We start from the raw sequence: 18,753 nt of genomic DNA on the forward strand, positions 1-18,753 counted from the left end.
AAAGGGATGTAAAAATCATCTAGCAATACCACTCTGGAAAAAAAAATGAGAAATCTTATTGCTGGGGCAGGGTGAGATGGCTCAAGCCTGGCTACCTTAGTTCAACTCCTGAATCCCATGGAGGAAGGAGAAAACAGAATCAACTCCACAGAATGATCCTATGATCACACACAGGCTCCTGCACACACTCTCTCTCTCTCTGTCTCTCTCTGTCTCTCTCTGTCTCTCTCTCTCTCTCTCTCTCTCTCTCTCTCTCTCTCTCTCTCTCTCTCTCACACACACACACACACACACACACACACAACAATTAAGAATTTTTTTAAAGAAACCTGTTAAGTGGCTATTCAAAATCTAAAGCGAGGCAAAAAAAAAAAAAAAAAAAACTCAGAAAAAGAAAAGTACTAGAAAATGCTGCTGTCAATATTACAAAGTGCATCCTTGCAGTGATATGTGGTATGCATACTCTGAAATAAACTGGAGTTCACTATGACAGACTATGCAAGTCAGGGTAGAAAGTGCTGTTACTTCATTTTACAGATGCCGATTAGGCAGTTTCAGTTAAACTTTACAACAGACTATCAAATACACTCCAATTATTGTCATTCTGGATACTAGGCTTCTATTTCCATTATAAACCACAATTAAGGATGTAAAAGGATCTATGTGTTGTTCTTGGGATATACATTAATCCAAAATTATGTGCAATAAGGTACCAAACACCCAAGTGAAGAGAGTTCCTTCGCTTTAGGAAAACACTCATGTGGAACATCAGTCTACCAAACTGTAAGACTAAAAGAACACAAAATTGATTGACACACATTTCTCATGCAGCAGAGTTCAAAGGTGTCAAACTCAAAACATTTATATGAGAAGGGAAAAGCGCCAACGAATCAGAACACTTTGCTTTACCCAACATGGCATTTTGTGGTTCTGCAAGGGTTCAGGAATTCCAGCAGTATTTGGGGCAGTGAGGGGGAACAGAAGGGGATACAGCAGGAGTGTCTGTAAATGTTGACAGATGAGACAAGAAAAAGTCCCACTAACAGTACAAACAGGTGATGCTGCAAAGCAGGCATGGAATCACAGAAAGGAGCAGACTTTCTGACAAATGTTATGCTCCAGAGAAAATTGGCATATCAAATACAGGGACGTAGTGTGGCTCCCAAAAGCCACGAGGTTACACACACACCCCGATGGCCACTCTCACGAGACTCTGACAGACATAGATTTGGGTAATTTTATAGGAAAAACTGTGTGCGCTGGAAGCACATTGAGACCACACCCTAGGATGGAGCATCTGGACTTTAAACGCGGGGGAATTAAAAGTTGAAAGGTCTGGTCTCACAGGTGAAAAAGACGTAGCGACAGGAGCAAAGACACACTAACCCTCCGTGGGCTCGGGGTGTCCCCCAGGAAAGCGCAGCGTGGCCCGAGGACAGGGGCGAGGGCCCGGAGAGCAGAGGCGTCGGGGTACGGAGGAGCCTGGGAGCCGGGGCGCAGGGGAACACGGGAGCAGGGGAGAAGCAAGGAAGCAGGGAAGCGGGGAAGCGCCGGCACGGGGCCGCCGGCTCCCGCACGCGCCACGGCCCGGGCGGAAAGAGCGGACGCCGAGAATGAATGGGCGGAGGCCGGGCCCAGGCCGGGCCGGGAGCGCGCAGGGCGGCCGCGCGGCCCTCCGCGGCGCCAAGGGGCGTGAGGCGACGACTGGCCGGTCACTCACCCGCCGCGAGATCGGGCACTCCGCCGCGCTTCTCCTCGGCCGCCCGCGGCTCCTCACGGCGCTAGGGGGAGCCCCGGGCCCCGGGGCGGGCGGCGGCGGCCGGACCGGGAGCCCCTCCGCACCTGCCCCTCTGGCGGAGCGGCGAAGAGCCAGGCGACGGCGGCGGCGGCGGCTTGGAGCGGGGAGGGCAAGAGACCCGGATGTACAGGGTAACGGCGAAGGGGGAGGGGGGAGTGCCAGGAAGTGAGGGCTCCGGGGACCTGTCCGGCCCTGCGCATGCGCCGCGCGGCCCCAGCCGCGCAAGGTAAAGCCTCAACCGTCCTCTCCGCCCTCCTCCCCCACCCCTCGGGAAAGGGGCGGGGCGCGGCCGGAGACAGGTGGTCCGGCGCATTGCGCCGAGAGCCAGGGGGGCGCGGCCACGCCGCACGAGGCCACGCCCTCCCTTAAAGAGGCAGCACCCCCGCGGGAGGCTGCCGCCTGGGTGGTTGGGGTGGGGGGGTCCTTCCAGTGGCGGTGCCCAGCCACAGGTCAGCAAGCTCGGAAAGAGCCCCAAGGCTCTGAGCTAAACCCAGGAAAACGCCGCATTCCAGCATCCCGCACCTGGCGAGGCGAGGCGAGGCGAGGCTGCTGGCAGCAAGTCTTTCCCCCTGGGGCCAGGTACTTGAGCCTCTCTGGCGTTTCCAGACGCGGCTCTGGCGCGCTAGGCAGGCTCCCCGGGGCCTGCAGAGAAGCACCGTTATCGCCCGAGATGCTATCGCGGAGACGCCCTTGGGAGGTGTTAAATGATCAGTCTGGGAACAGAAATGAGACTCCACTTGATAGCGTGGCTTGCCACGCACAGCACTTTCAGATAAATCAGACCCTTGTTCTGGGGTCGACTCGGCGGCAGTGTCGAGTGGGCTGAGAATCTGGATGTGATGGAGGGCGAAGCCATTTAATTACTTCTCTAATCCCACTGTCACTCTTGGAAAATAAATGCTACCTTCCCTTCTCTACACACAAAATCGTCTCATCTACTAGTTCCCCCTGAATCCTGCCGTAAAACTCCTGGTTTGCATGAGCAATAAAAGGTAGAGGATTAACATGGTTACCTCTCCCAGGTCTTCTTTCCATGGTTACTTCTCCCAGTTTGCTGAGCACAGCACTAAGATGGAAGTAAAGAATTTTGAACATTTTGGGGTTAAGAGCCCAGTTGAAAAATCACGTGAAGTTACGGACTTTCCCCTCCTAGGAGGCTGTATATACACATACAAATCTGCGTATGATTAGGAACTTAGGAACTTGGCGACAGTATCTCGAAACCCTGATCACGATTCCACACCCTCCACTCCCCAACATCGACCACTTGAGAACCACTGGCCTTGATAAATGTGTCCAGTTAAGTCAGTCTGGTGTCTTATACTGTAGGGAGGCCTTTGTCTTGGTCAGCCTGTCTGCCTCTTGAGTTACATGTAGGCAACATGGTATTCAATACAGTAAGGAGAGCCATGGGAAGCAAAGTGACGTACATGAAGGGACAGCATCCTACATCTCAGATCTGTATGCTTCAGGAGGCTTTGGATTGCACACTACGTCTATCAGATTTCCATCAATTTTGATTACACTGAGATACAGAACTGCCTTCACCATCCAATAAGGCTGGTCCATGTACCTGACACACACCAGCATTCACTGGCCCGTGTATATACACCTTGTATCTGACTGGTCCTTCAGATACCAGTTCCAAGCAGCCACACGACAAAAGCAGAAACCTCACCCATGACTATCCAGCTTAGCTGGGACCTCTCCACCTATGAGGAGCACATCACTGGAATTGTCAGCTTCTAGGAACCTCAGATTTTACACTGAGCAGGATCCTCATACCCAGCAATCTTTATCCACTAGCCTTAATGTTATCTTTGGGGATCAAAATAGGATACTGGCCTGAGGCGCTGGCACTCCCAAAGAGTCAATTGATGAATAATAACAATAAAATCGGACAAGTCCTGCACAGAACACAGAATACTCTCAGAGGCAGCTGCCCCATCATCAGCCCAGGACCCATATCTAGCCTTGGTGAGAAGTACAAGCAAGCTCCACCACTACCCATGTGGAGAAGCTGGCTCAGGAAACACGCCCCCTCCAAGAAGGGCTAAATTTATTCTTGCACACTTCTTTCTTCATCGTTCTGCCCGACTGTGATCACATTTCAGCTGAGGCCAAAGGTTTCGAAGTTTTAAATTACAAAAGCAAGCAAAAGGACACCAAAAAAGATGTTTGCACAAGAGGAATGACCAGTCAGCGATGCTGTAGTCACTGCGGCCACCACAAGTTTCTGGAATCCTGACGCTGCTTACACGGTGCCAAGCGTTGTGCTCAGCCTTTGACTTGCGTTTCCTTTGCTTTTCACAGACATCCCATATGGTTCTGCTTTCACGTCCGCTCTGTGACTGAGGAATGCGGGGTTCAGTATGTGACGGATCCAGGATTCGAACGCAATCTGTCAGCTCCTGGACCTGTCTGTTTCTCCATGTATACTATACCCTGTCTACTTTCTCGAATTTCAAAAGATTGCTCTACGTGCTGGCTTCTTTGAGATTTTTATTATTAAATCAGTTTTAAAGCACGATGATGGTGATAGGGCTAGAGATGCTCGGCAGTGAAGAGCAATTAACTATTCTTACAGAGGACCGGGGATTCCATTTCCTTCACCCACATCGGGCCACTCACAACTGCCTGTCTTTCCACCTCTAAGGGATCTGATGCCCTCAGGCCTTCACAGGCATCTGCACATATGGTGTACATAAACTTATGGAGGCACACACACACATACATACACATAAATAAAAACTAACAAATCTCTATAATGTTAAGTAAACTGTTTTGTTCAGTCAACATTTTGTACCATCCTGTCTATTATATCCCAGGCATCATGGGAGAGTCTAGGGTAGAGGACACATGGTCCCTACTTTGAGGTCTCTGGGGGCTCCGTGAGAGAACAAGGGTTGTAACTTGGTATTGGTAACAGAGGATGTTGTAAGAAGAGGGGAGCCGTCTCTGCTCGGAACAGTTCTGAAGGTTTTGACAAAGCCTTTGGGGTTGGTTTGGAAAACACCAGGAAAGGCATGGCAAGGGGTACAGTGGTGGAAAGGAGAGAATTCTGTGAGTAAGAAGGTAAGATGATAAGACACCAAAGCCACCTCAAATTTTAACACAGCGCCAACAGACGAAAAGATACTTGTAACCAAGGGAGAAACAGAATCGGACTTAGTTCCTATCAAGACCACTTGGAACACAGTGTCCAAAAGACCAGGAGTCTGGCTGAGAGGCTCCGGAGGGGTCCAAGATGAAGATAACAGCTTGGAGCTGGGGTGTAGCTTCGTGGCAAGGCACTTGGCTAGCATGCTCAAGGTCCTGGAGATTATCACCGCCCTGGCCAAGGAAAGAAGAAATACTAAAACTAAGATACGCACTCAGTATCTTCCTGAGTTTATGACTGATTGAAACTGGGGTGAGAGGAAACAAGAGCTGTGGGGACTGGCCCTGAGGCTCTCAGCTGAGAACACTAACTGGCTGGTGTCACAATTGGGCCCCCGATTCCCTTTACCCAGCATTCATGCCTCTCCTCCAACTTTCTGTAAACGCACACTGCTTTTACTACTGCTATCTATTTATACTGCTTTTAACTATTTCCCAAGCTCTTTTTCATATTTCATCACAGATGCATTTAGCATTTAATGGCTGAACAATATTTCATCACACTTAAATAGCTGAGTTTCCTTCCATCACTATGGGTCCATATCCAACATGCCAGCTGACCCTAGACCTGCTCACCAATGGGCATTGTGCAAGGGCAGAGCTAAGCCAAGAGAAAGAGCCTTTAGGCAAAGGGTTTTGGAAAAGAACAGCCTCGGGGCCCAGCAGACTACAGCTCTCCCTAGAGAGGCCTATGCAACTGCACTGCATGTAGAAGCTGCAGAACTCTGAGAAAGAACCTACCATGCATGAAAACCCAATGTCTAATTCTCTACAGAAGCTGCTGTTAATACCTTGACCTCTTCCAGTCATTCATTCATTCATTCATTCACTCATTCACCCCACACACATTCTTGGGGGGCACAAGGTAACAGCAGAACCAAAGCTACTTCAAAACTCTGACCAGGTATGGCCTGGTCAAGTTCAATCCCTGCTCTGGAACTTACACAGTTTCAACCTCTTGCAGCTTTGGTTTCTCCAACAATGTCTAACGTTTCCCTTCCTTCCTTCCTGGTGACTTCTGGATGCCTGCCACTGCACCCTGCATTTCCAGGCAAGCCCATCAGGCCAAGGAAGCATACACCGAAGTCCAGAGCCTGAGTGAGCCGCTGAACGAGGGCCACTCATTCGATTTCTGCAACCTCTCATTTCTGACCTGGCCAATGGGGAGAAGAATCTACCTACTTCCTGGAATGGCATGGAGCCCTCATAAATACTGTATAGGAAAGCATTTTTGTACATGCATAGTGACCACATAAGTTCTCTCGATTATAATTACCAGGTCAAAGAATCTGAACACGTTCGTGGTCTGTTCATTGCCTAGTTGCCTTACAGAAGACTCTTACTGCGTGCTGCCAACCTCGTCTCCCGTGCACACCTGCCGCCGTGTGTAGAGCCCGAACAAAGCTGCTCTCCTTCCCACTAGTCTTGTGTCTGGCATTCAGGGGTTGGGCTCATTCGTCCCGCACGGTGCATCCCACTCCTGTGCGGTGCTGGCAAACAGCAGCGCCAAAGCCACCTCAAAACTCTGGGTGTAGCCGGGTCAGAATCCAAAACCTGCTCTGAAATTCCTCCCTTCCTCTTCCCAGGATGAGCAAACAGGGAATCGTCAAGGCCAGAGGCTCCTTCCAACCATCTCCTCCACAGCCAGGGGTTCCAAACTCCTAACTGAGACCCCACACGGATGAGAGCAAGGAGAGAAGCCTGGGGGGGGGGGTCCCTTGGATAGGGCTGGGAGCTCGTCTCGCACTGAACGGAGACATCAGAACTGTCATTTCAAAAGATCGAACCCAAGACCTTCCTGCTGTTTAACAGAAACATGAACCAGTCCCCAACAGCCATAAAGTTATCCTCGTGGCCAAATTCCCCCTAAGTTAAAAGGTCTGTAGAGAAGTCCAGGTCACATCTCCAAATGGAACATACTTCTCCCAGGGAAGGCAGTCAGAAGGCTCTGTTCCAGCCATTTGAGTGACCTGCAGCAAGGAAAAAGGGCCCCACTGTCCGGCGTCAGCTGTGACATCTCAGAAGCCCAGACACACTTTCTCTTCCCACGGCCGTCTCGGCTCTCAGCTGCAAGGGTTCTTGCCATACTCCATCCTAAAGATGAACCTCGACTGTCCTGCATTCACCTTCAGAGCACTTCACTTTCACAAACCGTTATTTATTTTTAATGTTTCTTAACTTTAAAACGAATGTAGGCTCTGCCAGACTGTGGCTGTTATGAGCACTGCAATCCCTGACACACTACCCAACTCCCAGGAGACCCGCCACAAATATACGGAATGATTAACAGGAGAGCCTGGGCTGATGAGATGCCGTGGCCCTCTATGACACTTCTTTTATTTTTTTTCCTCCATTCTGTGTGAGTAATATGTTGACTGAAGCAAAAATTTGAAAATACATATGAGCAAAAAGAAAAACATAAAAACACTCATGATCCAACCACCCACACCCTGTGGATACCCTTCCAAATGTTATTATGTATCTATATAAAGGCAGTATATTTTTGGAGGAACGGCTCATATCAGAATACTAATCTGCTGCGTTCCACCTCACAGCATCTCTTAGCTACCCCTGCTCAATGAAGGCACCATAGTTACGTCACTGGTAGAGGCTATATAATACTCCACCATGTACTCACAACATGAGTTTTGGAACCAGTTGAGTCTGAGAGAAGCTAAAAGAGGGCTTTTCTTCGATGACGAGGAAGGCAAAAGGCCGCACTGCAGCATCCATCTCTTGACAGGCTTCCTCCCGCTGTGTTTGTATTGCTCCAGCGCAGTATTTCCACATAGCCGTACTCCCTTCCGCCCATTCACCACCTGGAGTCATTAGCGCCCCGCCACCCAAAGAAGCAAGTTGTTTGTAACTGGAAAGGCTGAAATATGAGGAAGCGGGGACGATGCCTCAGAGTTCAGCCCGGGAATCTGCCGCTGAGACAGGCGACAGGAAAGACAAGCACGTTTTTTTTGTGCCAAGATTTTAATTGGAAAAAGGAGGAAAGATCTTCTGTACACACTGTCCCCTCTTCGTTCTAAGCCCGTCCCAAGGCAAAGTTTTCCCCGTGAGGGGTGGGTTGGTACGGGAGCAAACTGACATGGCAAGCAGTTTACAGTCCAAAGCCCTCTCTGCTCAATTTGCAGACCCGGAAAAATGCAAGAGCCATGCTCGGGATGTGCCGCCCTTTGCCACAGACAGCTCTTTCAACCCAGGGTGCAATTCAGCAGCACAAAGGACCGTTCAGCCCTGACAATCACATGCCCTTCCACAAGCAAGGGCACAGACTTGGGGTGGTCGCCTTTAGGAAGGGACAAGATGACCTGAAATCTGGGACAGCACTGGAGCAAGGGAAATGGAGAATGTCTGGGTGGGCCATTCATCTCTGCGCTTCCCTCCACTGTCACCCCAAACCCTGGTCTCTGCTGTCATAGCCACCCACCTTCAATAGCACACCCACAGCGTCATAAACAACAGCTCTGGGCTGGCGAGATGGCGCAGTAGAGAAAGGTTAACAGGCCTGACCACCCGAGTTCGATTCCTGGGACCCACAAAGTGGAAAGAGAGAACCGATTCCTGGCAACGTGCTGTCTGACCCCCACATGCACTATGTTGCATCTCTAAGTGCAGACAAAGCCACCTATTTATCAATGCCATTTTAAAAGATTTTTAATACAGTTTACAGAAACATCACACTTACAAAAATGAGAAAATAATCTGGTTTGGCATACAGTAACAGAAGGCACCAGTTTCTGCGGCCTTACACAGAATGACTGACACTCACTTAGCATCCAAGCCTCCCAGCACCACCGGGAGACTTTTTACGTCTGCCTGTCTTCAGATGAAGAAACTGAGGGACGAAGAATTCAAGTATTTTGGGAAGGTCATAAAACCACTGAGAAGCAAGAAGCACGATGCGACCCCAGACCTCAACAGCTGCTACCCTATATAATGCTCTCCACCTTCCTCTCTTTCTTCTTTTCTATCAGCTAGCATTAACTAAATCCCCCAGTGCCTGGGCTCCATTTCAAACCCTAACCTTCACCCGAATCATAACGGCTGCGCTGCTCTGATGACTGGGCAAAGTCACAGGAACAAATGAAAGTCTCAACACTCAAACTGTCTTTGGCCTTTGCAAAAAGAACAGCAATTACATACAGTTAAAACTCACCAGAGCTTAAATGTCGGGCAAGCTCTTAAATGAACGTAATGGTTCATCTTCACTGTCAGCCTGGAAGGGTTTAGAATCACCATAGAAACATACTTTCGGGTGTGTCTATGATGGCGTTCCCTTCCTCTAAGGAGGGATGATCCACACAGCAGGTGAGCGGTGTCATCTCATGGGCTAGGGTCTCGCACTGAATCCAAAGGAGAAACTGCAAACTGAGTACCCACGTTCATCTCTGCTCCCTGGCTGTGGATGCAATATGGCTAGCTGTCTCATGCCCCTGATGCCCGACCTCCTCACCATGGTGCACTGTACCTTCGAACCATGAGCCAAAATAAACCCGTCCTTCTTTGTCAGGCATTTTATCAGAGCGTGAGAAGAGTAACTTAGAACAGTTCTGACGCTGCTGTTTTCGTGTTCAAACTTGGAAGGTTGTTGACGACGCATGCAGGCTGCGAGTCAGTCTGGGCTCAGCCAGGCCTGCATGCGGAGCCCTTGGTTTTTCTCACCTGAAAAGCGGGGAATGTGCAGACACTTGCCAGACACACAGCAAACACCTGGCAAATATAAGAACTCAATAAATAACAGCCTTCCCTGTTCTTTTCATTATTTGTGAACTTGCTATTTTCACTCAGGTAGTATTTGTATGAGGTTGCTCACTGCAGCATTATTTACAATAAACTCCAGATAATAAAAATAAACTTCCAACAGTAGGGGGACAGCGCAGTAGGGTTCTAAAAGAAGCTGTAGAATGAATGAAAACCGTGTTAATTGCTAGGTCTTGAGCAAGCCATTTCTTTTCTCTGAATCTGTTTGCTCATCTCTGAATAAAGGGTTTGTCCTCGGTGACTCACACATTCTCTGTACATTCATAGTCCTGACATTCCAAACACACTACAGTGCACCAGAGCAAAGATCCTATATGGTCACTAAGTACACAGGAACATGAGAGGATACTTTGTAAGCCTTCTTCAGACATAACTGTTTTTTCCAACATGTTGCTACCTCCTCACAAAGCATTACAGTATTTATTGTCTCTCTCCATGAACCTAGACCTAGATCTATAATGCCTGGCTTGTTCCCGGTCCCTAAAACAATGTCTGACACATAATAGGATCCCATTTGCTGATTTAAAATTTCTAAATATTGGGGCTGGAGAGACAACTCGGTGGTTAAGGGCATCTTACTGCTCTGGCAGAGGACCCAGGTTCAGTTCCCAGCACCCACATGGGGGATTTCAACTGTCCATAACTTCACTTCCAAGGGATCTGTGGTGGTTTGAATAGATATGGTCTCCATAGACTCATGGTTGGAATGCTTGGCTCATAGGGAGTGGTACTATTAGGAGGTGTGGCCTTGTTGGAGGAAGTGTGTCACTGTGAAGGCAGGCCTTGAGGTTTCATACATGCTCAAGCCATGCCCAATGTGGCAGTCTGTCCTGTTGCTACCTGTGGATCAAGATGTAAAACTCTCAGTTCCTTCTCCAGCACCATGCCTGCCTGCATGGCACCATGTCCTGCCATGCTGATAATGGACTAAACCTCTGAAACTGTAAGCCAGCCCCAATTAAATGTTTCCCTTAAGAGTTGCCATGTCATGATGTCTCTTCACAGCAACAGAAACTCTAGGACAGGATCCAACACTTTCTTCTGATCTCTATGGCACGTATGTGGTACACATACATACATGCAGTCAAAACATTCACACACATAAAATATTTTTTTAATCTTTCAAAATGTTTCTTCAAGTTTTATGATTATTAGGAGCTGGGAAAGTAACTCCTCTGCTAAAATGCTTGCCTAACATGCATGAAGCCTTGGTTTCCATCCCCAACCCCAAATAAACTGGGCATGGTGGTATAAGCTTGTCTAATCCTAACACTCAGGAGGCAGAGACAGGAGGATCAGAAGTTCAAGGTCATCCCTGGCTAGTATATACTGAGTTCACAGCCAAATGAATGACACAAGATTCTGTCTCAAAACAAAAACAAACAAAAATTGTGACTATTAAGTTGAAAGATTAAAATACAAAATCATCTATCTAACCAGGTGCTATTTATATATAAAATAGATATCCCTGTGGGGAAATGGCAAAAGGATTAGGGATGTTAAAATTCATTGAAAAAAGGGTGGGAGTAGAGATGAACCCTTTAATGTCTTGAAAGATCTGTTGTTCAAAGAGATGACGACTAAAATGGGAAGGCTTGAGGCAGGACAGATGTGGATGTGGCCACGGGATACAGAAAAGAGCTGGAAGGAGGCATAAGGCGTTGAAGAGATCCAGCGCAAAGAGGTGGCTGGTAATCTATTAACGGAAACGCGATCGCAGGGGAAGAAAGAAAAGTAGGTAATATGACACCAACGAAGAAAAGGCAATTTACCTGCAAGTTTTAATTACAAGCTAATATCTATTAAATTATTCCCAGGTGCACACAACTCCCCCCCACACACACACACACACTAATTGCCTCGATCCACAGAAGGTTCAGTGAATCTATGCGTGGGCGGGCACTTGGTCCCATGCTATGTTCTGAGTCCCTACATGCTTTGTGAACTACTGTCATAGATGAAACTGATTTGAGTCCCCCAGACGGAAGCTCACTGACGTGCCCCAGATATCCGATTAGACATGTAGCCGACACATTCCAGCCTGTGTCACACACTGCTAGGGTGACACCCAGAGTTACATGAACTAAGCCTTCCCTTCCAGGGATGAAAGGCACACACACTATCTTACTCCAGAACAAAGCCTTGCAACTGACAGATGATACAGATCGGTGGTTCTCACTCAACCTGTGGGTCGAGACCCCTTTGGGAGAATTAAACAACCTCTTCACAGAAGTCGAATATCAGATATTTTATGGTTGGGGTTCACCACAACACGAGGACCTGTATTAAAGGGTCGCAGCATTAAGAAGGTTAAGAACCACTGATAAAGATGATATATCCTGTAAACTTAAAAAGTAGGAATTGTTCCTTCAGCATCAAGATGTCAGGGGAGGAAGGGCAAGGAGATGTCGCAGGAAGTCCTTGTCCTGAGATTCCTCAAATCACAGGAACCCTCATGCTGCTCATAAGCTGAATCTTGATGCTTCCTCTGGTCTCTCCTTGCACTTGGGACCACATGCTGCCTTTAGACCTCCAGCCCCCACCTGCCTGCCTGGGCTCTTTGCCATGTCCAGCAACTCACCACTTGGAGCAAACCAGGTCAGCCCCCTGTTGTGAGTGCTCTCAAGCAGCCTGTGGTTCTTGTTGACAGCATTTTGTCACTGTGATGGTATGGTTTCCTGAACCCCCAGGCAAAGGCCAAGCTGTTTTGCTAACCCTGTACTCCTGAGCCAGCACTGAGGCTGGCATAATCCCTGACAGAAAGCTGGTACCTGGGACACAGCTGCAGCCGGCTGGCCAGGGGCATACACGGCCATCAGTGGTGACTCACCCCAGTCCTGGGGCTAATGTCAATGCAGGCCTGCAAGTCAGAGCTATTTGAGCAGCACAGAGGAGTGAGGTGAGCAGCACTCACAAGTAGCCTAAATGATTAAGTCCCCAGCTACAGACACTAGTATTTGAAACTCATGACTTTTAAACAGAACAACAGGATAAGTCATACAAGAGCGAAATATGTGACTGAACTTAGCTCCCCACGGTTACTTTTTGAGGTTAGAGAAAGAAAGTTATTGCAAACGGCTTGCGGGGTTGGGTGGGGGTGGGTGGGGATCAATATGGTCTATGTCACAAGAAGCTCAACTGACTTAACTAGCATCCTCTCTAAAACCCTGGTACAGATTTCATGTTAGAACGGAGACATCAAGAGATTGCATCCCTTCCTCAGCCGTAATCTTTAAGGAGGCAAAGGAGGAAAATGGTACCTCGCCTAAGCTGGAGGCTTGCCACAACCTATGAATTTAGAGAAAAGAGCTTTTGTATCCATTTCTATACTTAGCATTGTCGTGTAACAGGTCACTTGTTTTATGTGTGCCTGTGTCTTTGTTTCCTTTCCGGATGCTGCAGAAAAAAAAATGTGCTGACAAAACCAACTTAGAGGTAAAGGGGTTTATTTTAGCCTAGAGTTCCAGGTTACCGTCTATCAAGCCAGGAAGTCGAGGCAGCAGGCACTTGAGATGGTCACATGACATCCACAGTCCAAACCAGAGCAATGAAGTAACGCATGAGCGCATGCCGGTGCTCAGCTTGCTCCCTCCACTCTAACACAGTGGAGGATCCCCTGCCTAGGGCATGGAGCCACTCACAGTGGGTGGGTCTTCCCTCCTCAACTAATGAAGCCAAGATAATCACCTACATACACGTCCACAAACCAGTGGGTTCTAAACAATCTAGACAATCCTTCACCAGGGACTCCAGAATGTAGCAAGTTGACAAAACGAACCACGGCAGCATGCTGAGTTTCCAATGAAATGACAAATTTTAGACGGAAAGGACTTTGAAAGTCATCTTTAGTCTACTATTTTACATTTAAAAAAAGAAAAAGAAAAACAAAACAAACCAAAAAAAAAAAAAAAAAAAAAACCTGAGCGCCCAAGGTGTCAAGGAACTACCTGTCCACAGCTGGATATGAGGAGTGCAATCCAAGCCGTCCACCCCACCAGACTGGGATCTAGGCCATGAAGTTCACAGAGGTTTAAGTCTACACTACACTGAGTTCATCTTCAAAGGTCATTCTGATTCCCTGAGGCATGAACAAGAGTCCTGTTTCTTTAATAAAATAATAATAATAGCTCCTAATTAGCAACGTGCAAACTTTGGTATGGTATCTGGTATGGTTTTCAGGGCAAATGGAGGAGGGGGATCAATGAAGCTATTCTTATCTAGCCTTTCACCACCCAAATGCCTTCCAACAATGAAATTTTTTAAAAAGTTAGGAGAAGCGTGCGCGCGCTCGCATGATGAGAAACACAAGTAGAAATGCCCAATGATGCACATTTCCAGTCTCCCATTGTTAATATTCTGATCCCACCCCTTGGCGCCACCCTGTATCCTGATGTAAAAGTCTCTTTAAGGAAAAACTGCGCCCATTTCTCTCTTCTCCCCCCTTTTTTCCCACGAGGTGCGTACCTCTTGAACCCCTCGCCCCCCTCCCTCTCTATCTCTCCCTTCCCTTCTTTCTCTGCCCCCTCCACCAAATAAAACTCTTCCCTGAGTGCCATCTGCATGGCATCTCTGTCTCTCACCCACCGTGGAGCACCTTGACCCACCCACCAGAACCTCCCACCGGAACACCCCGCCAGCACATGTAATATCCTAACGCCCATGATAGTGGGGAGCGGAGCCACTCTTGATGGAATTCTAGGCTGACTGCTGAGCGCCTGTTAGCGTCTTCTCTGTTGCTGGGCCTTTGTCCAGTCCTTCCACCCTCCCAAGAGCACCTTCCCTCCCCGTTCTCCCACCTCCCAGTAGGACTCTTACATCAAGGCTCCAGCCAGAAATCGCTACACACGTTCGGTATGCGTGGCTCCCCTTTCTTACTTCATGGTAATCCACAGCCCTATTTATGCCTCCCATCCCTCTGGGAAGGTATCAAACACACGAGCAATGGAATAAGGTTTACAGAGCACCAGGCACTGAGAAGAGTCCTGCAAACACACAAGACGGCGTTATTAATTTACTTAATCTAGTTTCTTGAGACACATACAGCGGTTTGCAGGCCAGAATCAACCAACCCAAGATTAATAGCCTACTTTACTGCATTCTTTTCCTCCTTCTAAGCCACAAGTCAAAATAAACTCACCCTCAATGTACAACTTTGCAAAATATGGCTTTGAATATTGACTCCCGAATCCACTGTGGTTTATTAAAAGGATGGCTGTATCCACCAGGATGTGGACAGGTTATGCTGTGGTAACAACAACAGCAACAGAAACCTCAATCACATACTAAGGATAACCACAGTGGTCTCTCAGGGACAAGCAAGATAAGCCCAGCTGTGTCCTCTTTCTGGCCTTTACCTGTCAGTCTGGGTCAGTCCATTCTACAGATACCAGTTTGAAGCTACAGCCGCTCCTGTCCTTCTCCAGCCTCCCACAGAGAGCACAGGGAAGACCCATGGGAACATTTGTAAAAATTCAGTAGATGACCTGGCATAGAGATGCCAGCCAGTAAATGCCAATGGCCCATGACCATTTGTCGCTACCACATTTCCATTCCTCTCCAGACCATCATCAGGTTATAGTTGTCACACAATACTGCTGCAGAGCCTGTCTGCCACTTGAATCACCTGAAGAGCTTAAAAACTACTGACTGTGGCGGAGGAGACGGCTCAGTCAATAAAGTGCTTGCCATACGAGCTTGAGGACTCGAGTTCGATCCTCAGCACCAACATTAGAAAAGAAGTCTGGTGTGGTGTGTGTGCTTGAAATCTCAGCAACAGAGAGACAGAGATAGGGGGATCCCTGCGACTCAACCTGCCAGCCTAGCTAGTTCCGAGCCAGGTGAGAGACTCTGTCCCAAAAAAATCAAAAAGGATAGCATCCAGAAAGGAATATCACTCACGGTTGCTCTCCACACGTGTACACACACACACACACACACACAATAATGCTTATGTCCATTTCATTCCCAGAGTTTGTAAATTAAATCTGCTCTCATGTTATCTACAGCATCAAATTTTAAAAGCTTTGTAGGAGATTCTTCTCTGCAGACAAATTTGGAAACCATGGTCAGAGCGGCAGCAAGACTTACATGCACATACATATGTATATTAGCATGTACACACATAATGCAAGATGGCCCCTCCCAGGAGCCATGAAGCCCGTTCTCTAGGAGCGGTGGTTATAACTACTGATGTATCAAGTAAAGCCGGGTTCTGCTGTCGTGAGGCGCTCTCAATTTCACACCTAATAACAGCTATCAATGTCATCCTCCCGGATCACAGCAAGCCTCAACAACCTTTTGTTTAGAGATAAAATGACTTTCTCTGACATTTAACCCTAAGCCTTGTGCCCACAGGCATTTCTTCCACATCCAATTTGACTTCACACCTTTTCTAGGCCCAGCTGAACCACTGTCCAGAGTAATCAGAATCCCCAAATTAGACGGATGGGAATGGATGAAAGTAAATCGGGGAGGCGATGTCCACCAATGGTTATTTATTAGGAATAGAAACTGAGCTTTGAACGTCTCTTCGTCCGTGACCCAGAACGGTAAGCAGAGAACTTAAGGGACATCTGGACAGGTTACATACCATTCAGTAATGAGCTGGGGAAAGTGGGCAAACAGACTAGGAACTCACAAAAAAAGGACGGCACCTAAGTTACTGTTGGAGTTTTTGACAACTTAGCACAAACTTAGACATGCCTGAGAAGAAGGAATCTCAGCTGAGAAATTGCCTCATTCAGACTAGCCTATAGAAGCAGTTTTCAACCTGTGGGTCACGAGCCCTTTGCGGGGGTCAAGTGACCCTTTCACAGAGGTCACATATCAGATATCCTGCATATCAGATACTTAGATTACGATTCATAACAGTAGCACAATTACAGCTATGAAGTAGCAGCGGAAATAATTTTATGGTTGGGGTCACCACAACATGAGGAACTGTATTAAAGGGTCACAGCATTAGGAAGGTTGAGAACCACCGGCCTATGGGCCTGTCTAGGAGGCATTCCCTTAATTGCTAGTCAATGTAGGAAGGCCCAGTCCATTAAGAGCTATCCCATCCCTGGGCAGGCGGGCCTGGGCCGAATAAGAGCAGTACCTGGGCAAGCCAGGGAAAGGGAGATGGTAAGCAAGCTTCTTCCATGGTCTCTACTGCAGTTCCTGCCTTGACTTCCCTGATGATGGAGAGACTGCATCCTGTAAGCGAAAGAAACCCTTCCCTCCCCAGGTTGCTTTTGGCCATGGTGTTTATCACAGCAACAGAAAGCTAACTGGGACACTTGGCAAAGCCTCATGTGTCAACTAGACACCAGCTGCCATTTGGATCTCCCCAACTGTATTTCACTTCTCTCGGGATAAATGTGTTTACCAGGAGAGAAGAGAGGTGAGGAGGGTGCCTAAAAACAAGCAGGTGCCCTTTCACTTGGGCGCTATGTTCAGAGCATGCATGCCATGCACAGGGCGGCACAGCATTCCATCCGACACCGGCACAAAATGATTCCAGCACATCATCTCCCTGCCCTGTGGGATGTTGTCTCTGCAGTGTCTGGAGAAAACCAGAAAACCCGGTTTGTTTGCCTTTGCTTTGGCAGTTTAATTTAGGACTCCCACTAGCTCCGTGTAAACTCTTTGCCAACATGAAGAGACATTCTGCATTGTTGAAGGCACAGTTAACTTGGGCCCAAGGGAAGGAGGCATTGTATAGATTACATAATGGTTACTCTATTGCTTTAAAAAAAAAAAAAAAAAAAAAAAACAAATGGCAGCCTCTGGCAGAAAAGTTAAAAGAAGAGAAAACTCATTTTTGTAAAAGTATCTGAAGCGACCATGTCTTCTGAAGCATTGTGAGTCAACAATGGATCTGCCTTTCTTGGGGGCTTATTCAATTATCTGTTACTTCCCTGAGCCTGGGGAAAAGAGACTTCCTCCCATCTACAGTTGCCTAACGGAAGAAGGCAGGCAGGATTCTCCTAATAAAAGCTGCAAATGAAAAGCAGTAACTACTCCCAAGGCCCTGCTTATTGTGAAGAATCATTAGAAACCCCTTTTTAGGGCCTCTATTAAGAATCTATTTTCTCTACAAACCATCCCAAAAGGGAAATAGAGTGGGATCCACAAGCCCAGACACATCTGGCTGGCTTCCTAGGGCCTGACTGCCAGCAGCAACCTAACCTTTCCTACACTGGTTTTCTCATCTACAAAATGGTAATAATTTTATAGAAATATGATGAGAAGTCACTATGAAAATGTGTAAAATGGAGCCGGGCAGTGGTGGCGCACGCCTTTAATCCCAGCACTCGGGAGGCAGAGGCCAGTGGATCTTCCTGAGTTTGAGGCTAGCCTGGGCTACAGACTGAGTTCCAGGAAAGACACAAAGCTACACAGAGAAACCCTGTCTCAAAAACCCAAAAAAGAAAGGAAGGAAGGGAGGGAGGGAGGGAGGGAGGGAGGGAGGAAGGAAAGAGAGAGAGAGAAAGAGAGAGAAAGAGAGAGAGAGAGAGAGAAAAAGAAAGAGAGAGAGAGAAAGAGAGAGAGAGAGAAAGAAAGAGAGAGAGAAAGAAAGAGAGAGAGAGAAAGAGAGAGAGAGCGAGAGGTAAAATGTTGAGCATTCAAAAACCTATCAATGTCCATTTATTCCAACATGAATTTGTTATGAGAAGAGTGACCACTGTCCTGACACATCTTGGTGTTTCCATCCTTGCATGGAGACCACTTGGAGACTGTCATTGCCTCTCAGTAGTAGCATCTCTTCCATTCATCCCCCACCAGGAGCCATGCAGACTTGACTTCAATTCGTAAGGTGGGTCCTGAATGGCCTAAGACAATGCTAGCTATCCTCTCCTCTGCCACCATACTGGTCTGAGACATGGATGCAGGTCCCGAGAGGATCCAACCAGAGGGACGAGTAGAAATTTTGTTCAAGGACTCTACAAAGAGATGGTAGCTCTCTCCTTTAAGCTATTGTGAAGGATGGGAACCTGAGAACAAGCAAAGCCAGGAGACCGAAGTGCAGAGCCTAGAGATCA

At 47.8% G+C, this 18,753-nt stretch overlaps 1 protein-coding gene across 11 annotated transcripts in view; it reads right to left on the reverse strand.

Annotated features, from left to right (window-relative positions):
- Cyrib (CYFIP related Rac1 interactor B) overlaps positions 1-18,753 on the reverse strand; it is a 138,979-nt gene that overhangs the window by 68,779 nt on the left and 51,447 nt on the right. For 4 of the 11 annotated variants that reach the window (XM_076555966.1, XM_042265309.2, XM_042265312.2 and 1 more), the window contains exon 1: positions 1,721-1,861. The exons of 6 other annotated variants lie outside the window; for them this stretch is intronic. Coding sequence is in view for 1 of the 5 variants with exons in the window: in XM_042265307.2 (XP_042121241.1) it covers positions 7,596-7,686 (91 nt within the window). In the remaining 4 variants the exon portion in view is untranslated. Of the gene's footprint in view, positions 1-1,720; positions 1,862-7,595; positions 7,702-18,753 lie in introns of those variants that run through there. One more of the 11 variants, XM_042265307.2, reaches the window with a different exon arrangement.

The sequence above is a fragment of the Peromyscus maniculatus genome, chromosome 20 (genome assembly GCF_049852395.1).
Source record: "Peromyscus maniculatus bairdii isolate BWxNUB_F1_BW_parent chromosome 20, HU_Pman_BW_mat_3.1, whole genome shotgun sequence".
Taxonomy (NCBI): Eukaryota; Metazoa; Chordata; class Mammalia; order Rodentia; family Cricetidae; genus Peromyscus; species Peromyscus maniculatus.